This window comes from Sus scrofa, chromosome 15 (genome assembly GCF_054392235.1).
Source record: "Sus scrofa isolate SSC_HxYL_T2T_F1_AM1 chromosome 15, Sscrofa_HxYL_maternal_Yorkshire_Landrace_v2.0, whole genome shotgun sequence".
NCBI lineage: Eukaryota > Metazoa > Chordata > Mammalia > Artiodactyla > Suidae > Sus > Sus scrofa.
The window spans coordinates 117,934,993-117,955,259 of NC_139397.1; the positions used below are offsets into that span (position 1 = coordinate 117,934,993).

At 36.9% G+C, this 20,267-nt stretch overlaps 1 protein-coding gene across 12 annotated transcripts; it reads right to left on the reverse strand.

The window, feature by feature from the left end:
• Positions 1 to 356: 356 nt before the first annotated feature.
• Positions 357 to 20,070, reverse strand: TYW5 (tRNA-yW synthesizing protein 5). 12 transcript variants are annotated; one of them, XR_014830088.1, is made up of 8 exons: positions 19,969 to 20,070; positions 16,226 to 16,361; positions 11,666 to 11,735; positions 8,700 to 8,744; positions 7,811 to 7,948; positions 4,967 to 5,135; positions 4,460 to 4,576; positions 357 to 1,954 (listed from the first exon to the last, which is right to left on the reverse strand). XR_014830088.1 is itself a non-coding variant. In XM_003133570.6 (8 exons), the coding sequence occupies exons 1-8, from the start codon at positions 20,044 to 20,046 to the stop codon at positions 1,698 to 1,700; spliced, it is 948 nt and encodes a 315-aa protein (XP_003133618.1). In that variant the 5' UTR covers positions 20,047 to 20,070; the 3' UTR covers positions 357 to 1,697. The 12 variants fall into 12 exon arrangements, 2 of the variants coding, with proteins under 2 accessions (XP_003133618.1, XP_005672114.1); XR_014830091.1 differs by having other exon boundaries at positions 4,967 to 5,618; positions 6,379 to 7,948; XR_014830086.1 differs by having other exon boundaries at positions 16,207 to 16,361.
• Positions 20,071 to 20,267: the final 197 nt, after the last annotated feature.

Here is a 20,267-nt window from a genome sequence, read left to right on the forward strand (position 1 = left end):
AATTACATTTTACTTCCTAGTTTCCTATATGACTACGTACATACATATTTTGCACTGACTGTTAAAAAAAAGGGGCGGTTAGTAAAAAGTGACTAAATATTGTTCAGGCTAACAGGCATCTTGTTTTTTGTTTTTCTTACCAAAGTTAAACTTCTTTGCTTAACATATGTAATAACCAAAGAGCAAAATCTAAAAATTAGATACAAAAAAATTTACTGTTTTCACTGTTGTTTACCTTTTATCTCTCTTCCCAAAGATGCTTAGAAAGTTGAAAACAATTTTTAATATACTTTTCCTTCCTTATTTGTTGTAGTTTTCTTTTTACATCTGAAATTAATCCAACTCCAAACAGGGTATGTGTGGATGAATTATTTTTAATAGAGAAAATTCTCCATATATTAAAATGCACAAAAATCAATGTATTCAGACTGTTGTAGATGGGAACATTTGTGTCCAGTAAATACATCTGATCTTTCTTCATTGACATTGCAATATAATTGCTAGGTGCAAAACAAAGAATGGCACAGATCCACATACAAGGGCTCATTGTCTTCAATGATGACATTATTGGGCTCTCTCATGTATTTGCTCTTAAATTTTTTCTTTAAAAAGGGATAGGTGGGAAACCTAGGGTAAAATTTAGCCATAGGTATAAATTAAAACTGATTTGAGCATTTTCTGACATTCAAAAACTGTAAAAAAGGGGCATGCCTGACTTTTACTTGGTACCAAGAAAAACTAGGATCGGATTAAACATGTTTTGGACAAATCACAAAATAGTGCAAATTACTATCATCTAATCCAGTTCTCAATACTGATTATGCATCAAAACAATATCTGAGATCTAGTAAATAGATACATAGGCCAAACCTCAAACATACTGAATCAGAGTTTAAAAACATAGGGCCTAGACATCGATGATATTTTTAAAAGCTCCAAAGATTAATGTAATAGACATTGTTGGTTACTTTTTCCTTATCTTGGTTCTGATTATAAAAATTATGCATTCTGCCCCATATATATTTCATGTGTCTCAAAGAAGTGGATTCTATCCAGCTCCAGTAGACCCAACTGACCTAAGAGTTACTCCACATCCTTTACCAGTGGCTGGCTTGGGGATGGAAAGGTGTAAGCCATTTTAAATTAATGAGACTCAAGCATCTGGTGGCCAATTCTGGGAAAGCTTTTGCATATTAAGAGGGCCCTTGGAACCCTGCCAGACTCCTCCACTGCATGTAAATGAAGATGCACAGGGCCCCAACTGCTGTTGGCAATTATCCCTTGACCACAAGGGTAGACAGCCCTAGCAATGCTGTGGTTGAAAAGACAGGATAAAAAAGCCCAGAGGTTCTTGATGTCCCCACTGAATCACTGGAACAGAAAATCAGTAGATTCACATGTAATGATTCAATACATTTTCCTATTGTTTAGGTCATTTTAAGTTGGATTTTTAGCTATTTGCATCTGATTGCTTAAGAGTTGTCCCACTGCAGCATTCTTTTCAACCATAATATCTGTATTAAGTAGAAACCACACAAACACGCCTTCATACTTACTCAATCTATAAATCTGAGATTGATTTATTGTTCCTATTTTAAAGACGTCTTTTAAAAAATAATTTATATCTTGTTATACTTTTTCAATATTTGAGCTGATCTGTATTTAAAAATTTATACTCATTGCATTCACTTAATTATTTATTCAAAGTTTTTGCTATAGGCTTTGTCTTGAATATGTAATACCATTCGCCGTGCATAGAAGTCTCTGTATTCCTCTGGTAATTCACCCAGGGTTTTTAAGGCTCTGTCCAAAATTTGTGCAGCTCTTGATGCTGCTGTAGGATCTTTGTTTCCATAGGTATCTGTTTTATCATAACATTCAGATGGAAGGTGCTTCCAAAAGACATTCACTCCCACGCCAAACTCTTCAGAAACTACATTATGAAACCATAAAGCTGGAGAAGTTTAAAAAAAAAAAAAAGTTAAAAATAAAAGCTACAGTTAAAAAAAAAAAACCAAAATGTCAGTGAAATATCACGAATTGCATATAGCCAATGCAAGAAATAATTCTTGTAACTAGATCCCTTCGTTAGCACACTCCCAGCTTTTAAAAGAATCATTTTAACTTTTATGAATTGCCAACCAATTTAAAGTGTCAATAGCATAACTCTACGTTTAAAACCTTTGAAAGTAGCAATTTTTCCTTTTAACTTGAAAGACATAATAAAGTTATTATTTGTTTTGTAGTTCTATAATTTGGGGCTGTTTTGTGTTATTTGTTTTCACTTCCTGAGTCACACAACCACATCAAAAGTGTTCACTTTTATACACAGAACATTTCAATTATTTGAGTATCTTTGCCCTCTTCTTACTCAGTATAGTACTTTTGTTCTCAAAGACTTCCTGTTCAACTTCATTTGGTTTTCTAACTTGCCTAAGTCTGCATTCATTGCAGCCTCCTTAGTTTTACGTTTCTAATGCAATTATAATCATATTTCCTTCAGCTCCTTTAAAAGTATATAAAACTAAAGCAAATATTTTGGTGGTGGAGAGGATGAATAAACTTTTATCAAATAGCTAACTATTATTTTACTTCCACTACAAAGTTTACTACTTTGTTTTCAACTGAGTCTAAATATTTTCAAAATATAGGTGCTACAGAAATACTAAAGCAGAGTTCCTGTTGTGGCTCAGCTGATTAAGAACCTGACATAGTGTCTGTGAGGTGGGGGTTCTACCCCTGGCCTCACTCAGTGGGTTAAGGATCTGGCGTTGCCACAAGGTGCAGCTAAAGTCACAGATGCAGCACAAATCTGGTATGGCTGTGGTGTAGGCCTCAGCTGCAGCTCCAATTTGACCCCTGACTCAGGAACTTCCACATGCTGCAGGTGTAGCCATAAAAAAAAAGACATGAAAAGAAAGAAGAAATACTAGGCAATGCTACAATACAACAAAGATGAAATAGTAGTCACATCAAAAAAAATGTTTAATCTTATAAAAGGAAGATTTATAAGATGCTAAATTTTAGAAACAAACTCATTCTAAGAGTACTCTAGGAAAAACAAAAGCTTAAAATATTTTGATTTGCAAAACCAGTTTCAAACATGGTTTTAATCTTAACTCCTCTTTTAGAATCTTTTTTTCCTTATTCAATGTAACAGGGAAAAAAGCTAACCATTCTGTTAAATTTAAATCCAAAAATGGGGCTTTTGCTTTTGTTTCAAAATATATGCAAATGTTCATTATTTCTGGTTTTGGGTTTTTTTTTTTAAGTTGTGTACAGGCTAAAGGAGAAGTGCATAGCCCTCAACCATGCTTTCAAGATACAAAACTCCAAAATTTAAGTAATTGCAATGGATTTAAAAAACAGTGCTGGTTGGAATTCCTGTTGTGGCGCAGCAGAAACGAATCTGACTAGGAACCATGAGGTTGTGGGTTCCATCCCTGCCCTTGCTTAATGGGTTAAGGATCCGGCATTGCTGTGAGCTGTGGTGTAGGTTGCAGACGCGGCTCTGATCTGGCATTGCTGCGACTCTGGCGTAGGCCAGCAGCTACAGCTCTGATTAGACCCCTAGCCTGGGAACCTCCATATGCTGCAGGTGCCACCCCCCCAAAAACCAGTGCTGGTTGTTTTCAATGAATATAAAATTAAGAAGTCAAGGTATCCAATTTTTATACACAATTATTGAAAGACATTTTATTGGTCCCCTTGGGAATACAAAGATTAACAAAACATGGTTCCTTGTCCTCCAAGAATTTATAATCTAATCTCAAATTAAATCATATTTGTATTCATAATATACTTCTGCCACTGAAAAGTATTATTATAAATATATTAACTTAGATATAAAAATACAATATAAACAGAATTTGTTAATGCATCCCTTTAATCTTAATTATGATTTTTATAATCTTCAGCTATATTCAGTTTTGCATAGTTACAAATGTTAATTGTATCACTATTTACTAACAATAACTAATGCTTATTTACTGTTCAAAGAAATTAAGTGACACATTCAGGTTGCAGAAAAATAACACAAAAAGACATCAAAGGCGCTGAGATTGTAATATTTTGATATTTAATAAAATGTTTTGGCTTTGAAATATATTTACTATTTATTGATAAATACTTAAGTGACAGGAGTTCTGAAACACGTAAATATTTTAGAAACTGTACAACTTAGGTATAATCTTTTCCCAGATATAAGATATCTTACTTGATGTCCTTTAATAAAAGAATTTAGAATAATATATGTTGCCAGTGAAAAAGAAGGCTGTTCACTTTATAAGAATTTGCCTAAGCATACTTTAAATACACACATACACATTTCTGTATAAAAGCCATTTTGTATAGGATAGGATATATATAACAAACTTTGGCACTAAAACAATTATATAATGGATGAATCACAGAGTACAAATATTATAAAGAGCAAATTACTGAGGTCCAGAAGTCTTACCAGGAATGAATAATACATCTCCAGCTTTAAGGGAACATTCATACCATCTGGCCTTGGAAAATAGTGGATATTTAGCTAAGTCTGGGTTATCTATGTTCAGTACTTCTGATTTAGAACCTGTAAAGTTCCAAACAAGGATAATATAGATTGAGCAGTTAGCATTCTTTTTTAAAGTAACCACAAGTAGAATGTGAATTTATTTTTTTCTGTATAACTACTTATTGTAGCCACACTGAGAGAACAACTGCTATTCTCCTAAAACCTAGGAAAATTTGCAAAGACCCATCATTTACTTATAGCCATTGATAGCCACATAATATAAATAAGATAACCTGAAAATCTCATTCTTCATATAGCCTATTATCTATCTATCACATGTATACACATCCACAATGGAGATAATAATTAGGAAGAAGCCCTAAAAAGTTTTTCTAAGAGAATGAAGAGATCCCCCAAAAAACCCTAATTGAAAAATTTAACTTTAGTACCATAAACTTAAAATAGTACCTGATAGATACAAATACTGAGCATCTCGAGGACTGAAGAGTACAACACGCTTTTTTCCCGTCACTTGTATTAAGAAGTTATCCATTACCTGAAGACCAATAAGAACTTATGGATAGTGACCCAGTTACACATACATGTATACATTTTTTCTCACAACACTGTAAACCAGCTATAATGGAAAAAAATAAAAATCATCATATAAAAATTAAAAAAAATTAAAAGAACTTATGGATAAACATATTTAAAATTCAAAAAAACAGAACCAATGATATTCCAAACAAGTGTAAATCCTATCCTTTAATAAAACCTGACTCACATTACCTAACGCTCTTACAGTAATATTCTAATTTAAAAATGAAAATGTTTGTATTCCAAACACAACTGTGTCTTTATAAAAGATATTTTTGCAGTGCTTCTTTAAAATGAGAAGGCTTGGCAAGCCATTAGGGAATCTGAAGTCAGAAAACTATTTCCTTTCCCCACCACTATAACATCAAGTATAGCTAAACCTTTTTGAGGCTCCCCTTGGTAAGTATCTATTTTACTTATCCGTCAAGGAATGCTATGAGGCCAACATTACTTTTTTTTCTTTTTTTTTTTTTGGTCTTTTGTCTTTTTAGGGCCACACCCATGGCATATGGAGGTTGCCAGGCTAGGGGTCTAATCGAAGCTGTTGCTGCCAGCCTATGCCATAGCCACAGAAATGCCAGATTCGAGCTGCATCTGCAACCTACACCTCAGCTCACGGCAACACCGGATCCTTAACCCATTGAGTGAGGCCAGGGATCGAACCTGAAACCTCATGGTTCCCAGTCAGATTTGTTTCCACTGTGCCACGACAGGAACTCCAAGGCCAACATCAGACAACACAGCGCAAGCACTTAGAAAAATTAAGTGTTGAAAAAATACACAGTACTGCTGCAAGCACTGCTAAACTCTTACTACGTATGGCCAACCTTTTACTATGTATGGCCATGGTTGGCCATACATAGTAAAAGAGTTTAGCAGTACTTGCAGCATATATTATGTCTGTAGGACTGTGACTTGGCAAATTTTTTGATGAATTTAATGGAGCAATCCTGACTTTTCTTGGGTATGTAAGGATACATTAGTACAAATTTTGAAAAGTATTAAAAGGCAGAACTACATAATTCTCAGCTAAGGATTTAAATTATACGCTAAGGAATTCCCATCCTGGCTCAGTGGTTAACAAATCCGACTAGGAACCATGAGGTTGCGGGTTCGATCTCTGGCCTCACTCAATGGGTTAAGGATCCGGTGTTACTGTGAGCTGTGGTATCGGTCGCAGTCGCGGCTCGGATCCCGTGTTGCTGTGGCTCTGGCGTAGGCTGGCAGCTACAGCTCTGATTAGACCCCTAGCCTGGGAACCTCCATATGCCGCGGGAGCAGACCTAGAAAATGCAAAAAGACAAAAAAAATAAAATAAAAAATGAAATAAATTATACACTAAATAAGAAGTTTCCATTGTGGCTCAGCAGTAATGAACCTAGTCAGTATCCATGAGGAAGTGGGTGCAATCCCTGACCTTGCTCAGTGGGTTAATGATCCACCTCACCTGTGAGGTATAGTGTAGGTTGCAGACGTGGCCTGGATCTGGCATTGTGGCTGTGGTGTAGGTCAGCAGCAATAGCTCTGATTCAACCCCTAGACTGGGGACTTCCACATGCCATGAGAGCAGCCCTAAAAAGACTAAAAATAAATAACATAAAATATTATACGCTATATAAGATATATTCATGATTATTTATGTATCACTTCTACATAAGCATTTCTCCTTTTACCACTAACCTTTGACCTACGTAAACTTTAACTATATAACTAGCATTCCTTTGACTTATTTTTGTTCAAGAGCTTTATAATATTCAAGATAAAAGGGATACTACATAAAGTTTACAATATAGTCATAGAATACAATTAAAAATATGTGAATTATTACACCATTTTCTCACCATTTATGTAAATAAAACCTTTAAAAATATGCTAAGATTTTTACATCTATCTCATTTAATTATAGAGCTACTACGTTAAAATCCTCTCAAGAGGTCCTTGGCTGAATTATAAAACACACTTATATTATTAAGTCTGACTTAGAACTTTTCAAAATATTCTTTCACCTTTAGAAACCTATTAGGTATTGCTTTAAGCTTTCTAAATTTCTCCACCCAACACCAAACCAAACACAATAACAGATTTTTAATGCATATGTTTAATGCATGTGCATATGTTTGAGCAAATAAAATTGTAGCATCATAGAATAAATTATCGAGGTCAATATTCTACCTATCTGGTAGCTCAAAATATATAGTAGACACGACATTCTCAAGGGATATATACCCTAAGACCTTCAGGTATCCTCAAATTCTTATAATTGGAAATGGCTCTCCACAAGTGTCTGCCCTTCTCCTAAACAGTTCCATCTAGTCCTATGTGTCATTTCAACATCCTCATAACACAAACTTAACAAATTTCCACTTTTACAATTTTTCCTTCATCCGGTGTTCATTTTTCACATTAAAACAAAATCTAAACATTTCAAAAAACTTAGTGTGTGTGTGTAAATATATATGTATATATACATAAAATGGACCAAGAACAAGACCACAGAGAAATGCAAATGTAAGAAACTAACTAGGTTTTGGTGTTAGCTATTAAATAATTCATTCCCATACCACTGCCCATGAGAGCACCTGTTTTCAAACTTCATGTTTCAACAAATTCCATATCAAAGTTGTGTTAGTTTCCAGAAAGTGGAAGCTGTGAATGTTAAAACTATAAATTCTTAAGAACTACTATAGTTTTAGATTTCTTATTTACATAACATACATCATAGTGGGTCCAAAGTTGTAACCCTGGTGAGCTAATTCGAAAAACACTGGAAAAGAACTGTTCTTCTTTGAAGAATTTTGGAAACTTAATATCTCCTTCCAGTAAAGGAAACTGCTTTCTGATATCTGCAACATCCTGCATTGAGAGAAACATAATGAGATTTTAAAATAATAAACACAGTATGGGCATGGTGCTTTATTTTATCTAAGACTGTCATCAGAGCCCATAACATTAAGGAAGAATGGAGCAAAACTGCTTTAAAATACTAGGATGTTGAATTCCCTTGTGGCCCAGCAGGTTAAGGACCCGGCATTGTCACTACAGCAGCTAGCTGCAGGAACTTCCACATGCTGCAGGCATGGCCAAAAAACCCCCTCTAGGATATGGTTTATAGCCAACACATGATCTTTGTGGAATGACAGATTATATAACAAGACCACAGAGTCAATAATATCACTCTTGTTAAACTTAATATGCTTCATTAATAGAAAAGTTCTTCCGACTTTAAGCAAGAATCATACAACTGCCATCTACTCTAATATGAAGTATTTTTAAGTTTAGTAGGAATCAATCAATTTGAATGTTATCAACTACATAAAACCTGTGGATTCTACTAAGGGAAATGAATTTTAGAAAGGTAAAGAATGATAGTGCCATAAAGGGAAAAAATAGAATCTGACTTGTTCACTTTAGGGACCACTCCATAACACTGTCTATTACTAATCTAAATCTGAATACATATCAAAGCTTATATAATTAATTATTCAGGATTTTTATAATTACTTTAGATATTTTATTAGTTGAATGGTCATCTGTAAAATATACAGTAGAATGGATTTCTTAATTGTCAAGAGATTAGATGACTTTTTACATTCAGAATTCTTACCTTTCTAGGGTCTTCCCCAAGTGATCGTAGGTAGTACTTCTCATCCTAAAACATCCCCCCAAAAAAACTAACATCAGTATTCACTTAAAATATCAGAAAGTAAAGACAGAAGGAAATGAATCTTAAAATCTAATCCAGTTTAGTCATTTTCAAAAAAGTTCCATTTTCTTACCTTTTCTACTAATGCTCTCTGGTGGCCATATGAAGAAATGTCTTTATATGTTGCTTGTAATAATGACTGGATCCACAGAATATTACGTAAAATAAATTCTAAAGGCACACCCATCCTGGTGCAGCAGAAACGAATCCGACTAGAAACCATGACATTGCGGGTTCGATCCCTGGCCTCCCTCAGTAGATTAAGGATCCAGTGTTGCTGTGAGCTGTGGTGTACGTGGAAGACATGGCCCAGATCTGGCATTGCTGTGGCTGTGGTGTAGGCCGACAGCTGTAGCTCTGCTTAGACACCTAGCCTAGGAACCTCCATATGCCTCGGGTGCAGCCCTATCAGGACAAAAGACAAAAAATAAATAAAAAATAAAGGAACACACACCACATCTAAAGACATGATGCTTAATTCCGACTTCAGAATTATTTAGAATCTTAACAACTCCTTAAGACTTAAAAGAATTCCCATTTGTATAGCACATATGATCTCAGAGTAGTGTTGAGGTCCAACAACAAACTTCTTTAATACAAAGGTAGACTAGAAGATAAATACTTTATACTTTTAAAAAATAAATTTTTTCAAAAATCTGAAATACTGCATTTCATCAAACTAAGCTTATCCCTGATCATATAATTCTCAAGCCAAATCCTTAAGAGTCAGTTCGTGTATAAGTAGAAATGTCATTATATAGTAATATATTTAAGTTGATACTTTAAAAAATTGTCAGTTATAACTTCATTGAGTAGCTCTATTGCCTACTCTTTTGACTGTATTGCCTCCGTTTCCTACAAGGATTAGAAAACTGAGATATAGCAGGTCAAGCACAGAGGCAAGAATTTTGCCTCTTTCTATCTATCTTTCTAACCATTATAACACAAACTTAAAAATATATCTTATTTACCTTAAAAGTAAAATATTACATCTCCATGATCATAAATTTTACTAAATTCCTAGATGCACTGTTTTTATTTTTTTTAATTTTTAAAATTCTTACGGCTGGGAGTTCCCGTCATGGTGCAGTGGAAACGAATCCGACTAGGAACCGTGGGGTTGCAGGTTCAATCCCTGGCCTCACTCAGTGGGTTAAGGATCTGGTGTTGCCATGAGCTGTAGTGTAGGTCACAGACATGGCTCGGGTCTGGTGTTGCTGTGGCCTATACCACAGAGGCCCGGCAGCAACAGCTCCGATTAGACCCCTAGCCTGGGAACCTCCATATGCCACGGGTGTGGCCCTAAAAAGACAAAAAGACAAAAAAAAAAAAAATTCTTGTGGCTGCATTCACAGAATACAGAAGTTCCCAGGCCAGGACTGAATCCGAGCCATGGCTGAAGCAACCCTGGATCCTTTAACCCCTGCACCAGGCCAGGGATTGAACCTACACCTCCACAGCAACCCCAGCCACTGAAGTCAGATTCTTAACTCACTGCACCACACCAGGAACTCCTAGATCCACTGTTTTTAATTTTTAACCAGTACCATATTAGGTAAGTTTCATAAATTACTGGCTAAATAAGTTTCAAAAAATGTTCTTCAAAATTCTAAGAGCTTTCTACCAGTTCTAATGTTTCGAGACTAAAAAATAAATTCACGTGGCAGATGGAGATGGACTACAGACCACCGCCCTGCCCCTTCAGGAAAGGACTCATCACTTAGTTGCAGAGAGTGTGATTAACTTACAGCTGCCAGCTGTTAACTCCTTCAGCTCCACCTCACCCTTTCAACTAAAGGTCATGATCTTCTTGGGGTAGCCCCAACCAATGACTAAGCAAGATGCTACCTGAATCTGACAGAGAGACTCTCAGCTCTGTATCATTGTCTGATGGTGCCCTCTATCCAATACTCCTAATTCCATCTTAGCATCTGCTTCCTAGAAAACTGAACTGACAGTCCATATTCATCTTATCTATACATTCACCCTAATTTTTATCTTTAATCCCTTTATCCTGTTTCTATTTCTTTTATTTCACTTGATATTTCATGGCTATTTAAATCTGTGCCACTCATTACCCTTGGACAGGAAAGTACCAAAGGGCAACTGAACATACATGTTAAAGCATGGCTGTAAAGTTAAAAAACATTTTTCAGATATAGCTAGTGAACTCATGAGCGGACATTCTAGTCATACCACAGACCACAAACCACAGATCCCTGGAGTCTGTAGGGATTATTGGTAAACATTACCTGAGGAGAGAACTGTGAAAATGCAACACTTTTTACAACCAAACTAACTACCAGCCCAGCTGGCTTAGATACAGGCAACAGCTTCATTCAAAGTTCAGAAAGCAGTTTATTTTTCAAATGTGCTTTTGAGGTAACAGTAAAAACTTTAAAAATAATGTATTTATAAAAGCCTCAATGCTTTATCTCAAGATATTTAAACTGAATTATTTAAAGCCGGATTATAACATAAATAAGTGGAATTTTGCACTTAATCCTGAACATATAGTAGATACACAGAAGAGTAATCACATTGATAACAATAATAAAATACAGAAATAGTCTAATAGTAAGAGATGAAAATAAAGTTCTCCATTAGCATTTGAACTTGGCCTATCAAATCAAAGCATTTTCAGAGAGAGTAGTATGAGTAGCTAACATTTAATGAGTAATTCCTATATGTCGGGCACTGTGCTAAGTACTCTGTAGATTTTATTTTGATAATGGTCACAAAAACCTATGAAGTAGATACTGTTATTGTTCTTATTTTATAGATAAGATGTAATAATCTTTCATAAGAAAATAATTTAATATATACACATTAATGCTTTCTTAAGAAAACATGTTAAAGGCAATTACCTCTGAAATAAAGAACTCCTTATGCTTTTCTTCAGCTGCCCTCTGAACCAATTTGTCGAAAGGTAAAGTTCTGAAATAAACACAAAAGAATCCTTGGATTTAGTAATAGACCAACTAGTGATACTCTAGTACAATATACACATATACATGCATGTATATGCATGCTTGTTGGAATTGGGTATGATCTTCTGTTTTACAATATCCATAATTTTATGACATATTATGTACAATTCTAAATTTTCAAAATTCATTTAGTGGTGAGCTTACTTGACTGAACTTTTGATTTCAAAGATTAAAGATCTTTAGATCTATGGTACAGATGGCTGTAACTCCATATGTCAATATACTCTTATTCCGAGTTGCTGTTAGAAAGATGTTTCCAAGGTGTCTGGCTACCTTTGGAAATACATGAACTCTCAAGCTCTTATTGCTACCAATTTCAAGTATCATTACAAAACAAGTCTTGTGATGAATGGGGCAAACTACTAGTGCTACTTTGAAAGAGACAATAAGCAAATGGTCCAAGACCAAGCCCCTCCCCCTCCCACCAATCTGCCTGCCTTCCGGCACTACCACATAAAACTCTCATCCTCCTGTACTACCACCTTCTATCATTTCAAGGCTTCTGAGAAACAGCTCAAGAAGAATTCCAGTGAAGTGACCAAGTTTTATTTTTAAATATTTCTCCTCAAATGCCTGTCTCCTTCCATCTTGGTAAACAGGGCTGAACATCGCAGAAGTAAAGTTTGTTTCCTTTATGTCACACTCTGGAACCTGGAGGGCTATCTTTTCTCTGGATTAGCATCCTATTCCTTCAACCTTCTAGAATCAAAACTACTGCCCACTATCTGAAGATGATACCTTAAGAAGTCTTCAAAAGTACCTGAGTCACTGCACTCTGCCCTCCATGCCTCTGATTAAGAGGTATAATCTTTTACTTCTCTATTACCAAATATCTTTCTACTTGAAATCTGTACTGGGAAGGTGGGCAAAAAGGACTAGCAAAATCCTTTCTCCTCTGTAAGAAGATGACCTTGCAAGTATGTTTCCTAGAAACATACTAAGTTAAGGTAAATGTGGAAAGTCAGCTGTTAGAACAGGTAACACTGTTTATTATAAAAATGACCCCCGATTGGTGAGTTATGTCTGGACTAGGCGGACGGTGAAGAGATTATAACCACTTGTTAGAATGCAGAGGATCTGGCTTCCCAGTGTGCAGTGTAACTCAGTATGTCCCTCAGAGAAACCAAGAAGTGTAAGGTCATGAGCCATTTCATGCTACTGGTTTCTGTGGACTATGTGGCTTAACTAAGTTAGGGTGTTTCTGTACCCATCACCATAATCTTGTTCCCTTACAAGTAAGCTGTCACTTGGGTGAGCCAAAAATGACTTCTGGATTGGTATAAGGACTCCCACTGAATCTATCCTACTAGAATGCTGTTTCTGCCTTGTCCCCTTTTGCGAAGCTAAGTGAATCTGATGCCAAATTATGGACTAGTATGTGTCAATCTGAATTTGAGGACACTGCTGATAATTATGTAGAATGAACACTGCCAAGAGAGAAGAAAGGAATCTGTTATCCACTCAGACCCATCTACTACTATAGTTTCTGGCTAATAATAACAAATTTATTTGTTCCATGTTTTCCATCTGTGACCTCACCCTCCATTCCTACCAAAGAGTTTGGGAACAATATGGAAGCCTGTCTGGGCCAGAGCTACCTCTTTAACTGGTGCAGTTGCCAAGGCTTTGCTTTTTACCAAGACCTTTACAAGAACAGGCAGATAGAGTAGTTCAGCTAGAGACACAGAACTTGGGTGCCCCCAGCAACCTTCTCCTTAAGGTAGTGATATCTGTCAGAGCTTCTGCAGAAGCAGAGCTGAGAGGGGGGAATGAGGTAAATGAATTGGGAAGTTCCTCAGGCTTGAGGTCTTACCTATCCTATGCATGTTTCAAAAAGGGCACCTGCTAAAGAAGTTCCACTTGTAAGAAGGTAGTATCAAAGGGGAGTTAGGATCATTAGGACTCTGTGGAGTCAGTCATATTTGGGTATAAGCCCTGGAACCATCATTTTGAGCTATACAATCTTCAGTAAGTTTAATGTTTTTAAGCTTCTGTTTTCTCATCTGTATTATTTAAAAAATCCACCTCATAGATTGTTCTGAAATTTAAATGAGTAATGTAATCTAGGATGCTTGGCATAGTACTTGATATATAGTATATAGTAAGTGCTCAATAAAGGATAGATGGTGGGGCTAATCACAATGGTAATGCAGCAGCATGCAAGTGGTTACCAGCTAGAAAAAGAAAAAAAAAAACAAAAAAACAACTTTACTGTTCTATTTCCCATTTTGGAAAGGCTGCTTTGCAAAATCAAGATCAGAAGTAATGAAAGTACAGTAAACAATAAGAGCAGGATGACGGCAGGAATTAGATGATGTGACAGACAGGTAGGAGCAACAAAGCAAAACTTATATAACATTCAGACTTTTCTATGACTGGAAAAATACCAACAGTGTCCTTTCACTATACAAGGTTTTTCTTTTTCATAGTATACTGACTCTGGAACAACAGTGAGAGCTAATAAAAGAAGTAAAAGCTAAGATTTAGAAACATATTTATCTTCAAATGTTTAATAAGCAGAAATACAACCTTAAACTGAAGTGATAATAATGATATATGTGTGGAGGCTTTTACTTTCTAGTCTCTCTCTTTGGCCTGGATGCCTCCTTTCTTTCCTACTCCCTGATAATTGCCAAAAATGACTGAACCTTTTTTCTTTCTCACTCTAATAATCTTGCAACTCTTTAGTAGCTGTAATGAAAGGCTTAGAGGAAGCTGGAATAGGAACTATTACATAATATACGTGCTTCAAAAACATGTTTTGAAAAAGTTTATAGGACATGACATAACATCAAGGCAATTCAAGATGAAGTTTCAATACCCATTTGTTACGGCATTGGGCTCCCTGGAAAATAAACATCATTAACTGCAGGCTGAATAATACTCATCATTCCAGCACTTTCTTCCACTTTCTTGATTTAATAAAAAATGAAAAGTTCTTACACTTGGAAAAACTTATGGCAATTAAATTCAATCCATGGCCTATTAAAAACCAAAACTATAATGGTGAATATTCAAAGGATCAAAAACCAAGAAATGCCTTGGCAAGCTGCTATAGGAGCTTGGAAAACTCTAATGAGAAAAGAATGGCCCTGCACATTAGAAGCTCTGTTTAACTCATCTCTAAACTCTGGAAGGAACAGTGAGAGCTACCTTTCTTTAAAAATCAGTCTTTTGAGAACATGGTTTTTCAATAGACTGAATTTGCTGAGAACCACACGTGCTCAGAATTTGAAAGCTGTTTGTTTTTGAATGAAACTCCAGGAAATACATTCATGGGACTAAAGAGCATATTAAATCTGTGAGACTGTAATATTTAGAGCTTTCAAGTTCATGGAGTTCCTGTCATGGCTCAGTGGTTAACAAATCCAACTAGGAACCATGAGGTTGCAGGTTCGATCCCTGGCCTTGCTCAGTGGGTTAAGGATACGGCATTGCCGTGAGCTGTGGCGTAGGTTGCAGACGCGGCTCAGATCCCGAGTTGCTGTGGCTGTGGTGTAGGCTGGTGGCTACAGCTCTGATTCGACCCCTAGCCTGGGAACCTCCATGTGCCGCGGGAGCAGCCCAAGAAATGGCAAAAAGACAAAAAAAAAAAAAAAAAGCTTTTAAGTTCAGACATTCCACAGCTTTTACTTTTAAGAAATCCCAAAGCATAAAATCACCACCATGAGGGAAATTTAAAGCATTTAAGGTTATTCTGTCAAAAGGTAAGAAATTAAGCATAATTTTTAAAAGTTATCCATGTTGATGAAAGACTATACCAAACACAGCAGTTACCTGTCCATATTTCTGGAGAGGGCAGAAAAAGAAAACATGAGATTATACTTGTCTAAAAATAATATAGAATTAGAAAATCTTCCCAAAATAAGGCACTTAAAATCAAAATATGAGGGAAAACATTAGAATTTTACTCTAGATAACAATTACGAATGTGGGAGGACTGCCAAGAGGACTGCCAAATTACTGAAACACTGAATGACTACTGCGTACCAGGCTTTAGATATAACCTAATTTCTAGTAACAAAAAGTCTCTGTTCCCTCCATGACTTCAAGGTATCGGGAATACACCCTATTTTAAAAACGGTCTTTGGAAATGTCTTTGTATAATTATGTAAGCTCAGAACTCTTTTCTTTTAAAGGTCACTCTAGGAGTTCCTGCTGTGGTGCTGCAGTGGGTTAAGGATCTGGCATTGCCACAGCTGTAGCTCGGATTCTATCCCTGGCCCAGGAACTTCTATAATGCTGTAGGTGAGGCCACAAAAAAAAGGCACTCTTTAAAAATTAGTAAGCTATTCCAGAATTGTATCAAACTAGCCAAAAGAAGAAATGCCATATCATCTTCGTATAATAATGCAAAATTATTTTAAAGGATAAAAAAAATTTATGAGTACCCCAGAGTAAACCTCAGAAGAATATACCTATACACAAAGTTCTTACTAATGAAGTCCATCTGGGCAACAGCAGCAACATGAATCTTCACTTCTTTCCTTCCTCCAACTTGGCTTAGGTAATCCACTGTCCACTTGCTTGTACATGCCCCCAAATCAATTCCTTCCAACACTAGAGGTTTTCTCTGTAAGTGTAGAAAAAAAAAAATCAACAAAAAATCAGGAAAAACCAAGAATATATAGGAGTTATATAATTTTAACATTAGGAAACAAAACAAAACCAAACAGCAGTGCCATCTGTAAGCTTAGAAAAAAGGAAATTTGAGTACTATTTAAAGCATTTTCATGAATTTTATAACAAAAAAATACAAATGATTAAAATTTGTATTTTGGGAGTTCCCGTCGTGGCACAGTGGTTGACGAATCCGACTAGGAACCATGAGGTTGCGGGTTCGATCCCTGACCTTGCTCAGTGGGTTAAGGATCCGGCGTTGCCATGAGCTGTGGTGTAGGTTGCAGACGTGGCTCAGATCCCGAGTTGCTGTGGCTCTGGCGTAGGCCGGTGGCTACAGCTCCAATTCGACCCCTAGCCTGGGAACCTCCATATGCCGCGGGAGCAGCCCAAGAAATGGCAAAAAGACAAAAAAAAAATTAATTAAAAAAAAAAAATTTGTTATTTTGTAGTCAAAGACACCATTCTAAACTTACAGAAAAGTTGGATGTACTTTACAAAGAACTCTCATATACCATTTACACTGGTTCGCCAATTGTTAATTTAACACTTTGCCCACTTACTTTATTTACCATTTGCTCTCACTCTTCCTACATGTATAGAGACATATTAAAGCTAATTTATTTTTTCCTAGAGTTCCCATTGTGGTGCAGTGGAAATGAATCCAACTAGTATCCATGAGGATGCAGGTTCCATCCCTGGTCTCACTCTGGGTTAAGGATTTGGTGCTGCCCTGAGCCATGGTGTAGGTTGAAGACGTGGCTCGGATCCCACCTTGCTGTGGCTAGGGTGCAGGCTGGCAGCTATAGCTCCGATTTGACCCCTAGCTTGGGAACTTCCACATACCATGAGTGCAGCCCTAAAAAGCAAAAAAAAAAAAAAATCTCTAAAGTCAAAATTATATAAAAAGATTACTGCATCTACATTCACCTATCTAGTAATCACTTGTCTCTTGTAGATAACTGGTCTCATTGATGTCCAGCCTATTGTTCTGGTATTTTTGCAAAGTGATCAAAAACATACACACTTATTTCCCATTTTCTTTACAAAAAAGTATCTTATTACGTATTTTCTTTTGTATTTATGTATTTGCTTTTTTTAAAATTTAAAAATATAGCCTGGAAATCACTGCTATCATTTCAGATTATCTCTCTCATGCTTTTTTATAGCTTAGTACACCATACCGTAAATGCACAAATTTTTTTTGTCTTTATAGGGCCACACCTGAGGTACATACAAGTTCCCAGGCTAGGGATCAAATCAAGAGCTGCATCTGCCAGCCCATGCCACAGCCACTCAGGATCCAAGCCACGTCTACAACCTACACCACAGCTCACAGCTACGCCAGATCCTTAACCGACTGAGCAGGGCCGGGGATCAAACCCATATCCTCATAGATACTGGTCAGGTTCATTACCAGTGAGCCACCACAACAGGAGCTCCTAAATGGACAATTTAATCAGTTTCCTATGCATATGTTTTTAGATCATTTGCAGTAATTTGCAAGTATAATAAACACAAGATATTTTCATATTGTTGGAAGTGTATCCTCAGAGTAAATTCCTAGAGAGGAAGTGCTATATCATAAAGTAAATACACCTACAGTTTTGTTAGATATGCCAAATTCCCCTCCATGAGGGTTGTATCACTTGGCATAAAATGTGAGTGCTAGTTTCTTCACAGACTCACCAAAAGTGTATTATTAAAGCCTTTTGAATGTTGCCAACATGATGGATAAATGGTATATCAGTGTAGCTTTAATTTCTATTATGAACAAAACAGAACATCTTTTCATGTGTTTAGAGGCCATTTTTACCTTTTTGTCAACTGTTCACTTTTTAATTAGAATTTGCCCCCCACCCTTAATTTCCACAAGTTCTTTACATACATGGGCTTTTACTGCCCTTTAATGAAACACACGTTGCAAATATTTTTCTCCCAATTTATATTTTATGTACTCAATTTTAACCTTTTCTTTTATTACATCTGAGTTAGAAAGCCCTGCATAGAACTAGACTACAGAGAAATTTACCCATGTTTTCTGCTAGCACTTACAGTTTGATTTTTTTTTTTTTTAACATTTAGATCTAGATTCCATTTGGAGATTACTGTTGTGTATGGTGTCAGATATAAATCTAATTTAATCATTTTCTAAATGACTATCTAGTTGTCCAAGCTCTATTTATTTAAAAGTTCATCTTTGCCCCAGAAATGTTTAAAATGTCATGCTCATCACATACTAAGTTCCAAATGAATGGAAATTTATCCAGACTCCAGAGAAATATATAAATATCTCCAGAATATGGATAAATACATATATATATTTACGTTGCCATCCAGATGTGTGTGTGTACATACAGGTTTCCATCCAGACTTCCTATTCTATTCCTCTGGTCTGTCTCTTCATGCAGTTTGTACCACACTGCTGATTATTAAAACATGTTTAAAAATTTGATAGAACTATACCCCCTTACAGCCCTTCTTTAGTGTTTCCAAGTACAAGAGTCTTGTTTTGCAACACAGCTATTAATTTCTAGTTTTGTTACATTGTAACCACAGTGTTGTTTGTAATTTTCCACTTTATGAAACTTGATGATGCTTTCTTTTTGACATATTACACGTCTTATTTCTGTTATTAAATTACAAGACACTTTGCTATGCACCTGGCAAAGCAATTTCACAACCCTCCATCCTCTGATCTTCACAATACTGTCCTGTAGGCATCTTACACTAACAAGTCCTGTGGTGGGGGTTGGGAAAACAGTCACCCTTTAGCACTAGTCCCCCAAATAAATGAAGGCTTGTATGCTCCCATTAGGTTGCCAACTCCGAAAAGAAAAAAAACTTCCATCTCGGACTTTTCTAATACTCAGGAGTATGCCCAACCACCTTCACAGATCAAGTAAAACTGCTCTCTACCGTGAGGAGACTCTTAACTGTAACTTTAGTGGGTTTGTTTGTTTGTTTTTTCTTAAAATATCTGCTGGGCTCTTAAATTTCAGTTTTTCTGAAGCCTGGAGTCCCCCGAAAAAACGCTCCAAGTAAAAACACTTCCCTCCCCCCATTAATATTTTTGTCTGAGTTTTCCTTTAAAGAGTTATGGTTTGAGTTACACATATATGAAAATCGAACATCTGAACTAGAACCCATGCTAGTTAGAATCCACGACCAGTAGAAGTTTCTCGGAGGATTCCCATTGCTTCCTCTTTTGGCTTGGTGCAGTAAAAAATTGCTTCTTCAAATCCATAAACTCGCATAGACGAACACGCGCCGTTGAAGCCACCGGAGGGGGCAGCTAGCAGTGTTATTAGGCAAAATATTTCTCGTACCCAGCTCTCTGTCGTTAGCCTTCTTCCCAGAACCGTGGAGAGGTTCTCTTTTGAAAATTTAAGAGATGAGCAGGTCAGCATCCCCCACGTGCCCTCTCGTTTGGTAGCAGAGGCAACCAGCCATCTTCAGCCGAGAGTCGCCTCCTCCCTACACTATGGGTCGCAAGAAACCGGTTCGGATCCGCTCGAGTGGTGGGCTTCTCGCGGTTCAACCCCGCGGGAGGACCTCACCTGCGGGTAGAGATGCTCGGTGAACTGCTCCTGCGAAACGCCCTCGAGCCGGGGTACCAGAAAACGCTGCCCGGCCATAGTTGCTCACGTGAGCCTGTCCTCCTCCAAGTCCCGGGAACTTCGGTCTTAACACATTTCTTCGCGCGCGATCCGCTCGGAAACACGACCCTGAGAGAAAAGGTCCGTGCGCCCGGCAGAGTAGCGAGTTCCGCAAGTTGGAGCGCCGGCCTGGGGGCCGCGTGTGCTGAAGAGCGGGGATGGGGCGGACTCACCAGGGGTGGCAGCAACAGACCAGCTTG

What these genes read in the sequence shown, in the direction of transcription:
- TYW5 (XM_005672057.3), bottom strand. Translation starts at nt 19,818, where the DNA reads ATGCTGACCTGCTCATCTCTTAAATTTTCAAAAGAGAACCTCTCCACG. An exon ending in AGTAAGAACTTTGTGTATAG is followed by an intron (nt 11,736 to 16,206) that starts GTATATTCTTCT and finishes TGTTTATTTCAG; the next exon opens with AACTTTACCTTTCGACAAAT. An exon ending in AGATGTATTATTCATTCCTG is followed by an intron (nt 1,955 to 4,459) that starts GTAAGACTTCTG and finishes AAACTTCTCCAG; the next exon opens with CTTTATGGTTTCATAATGTA.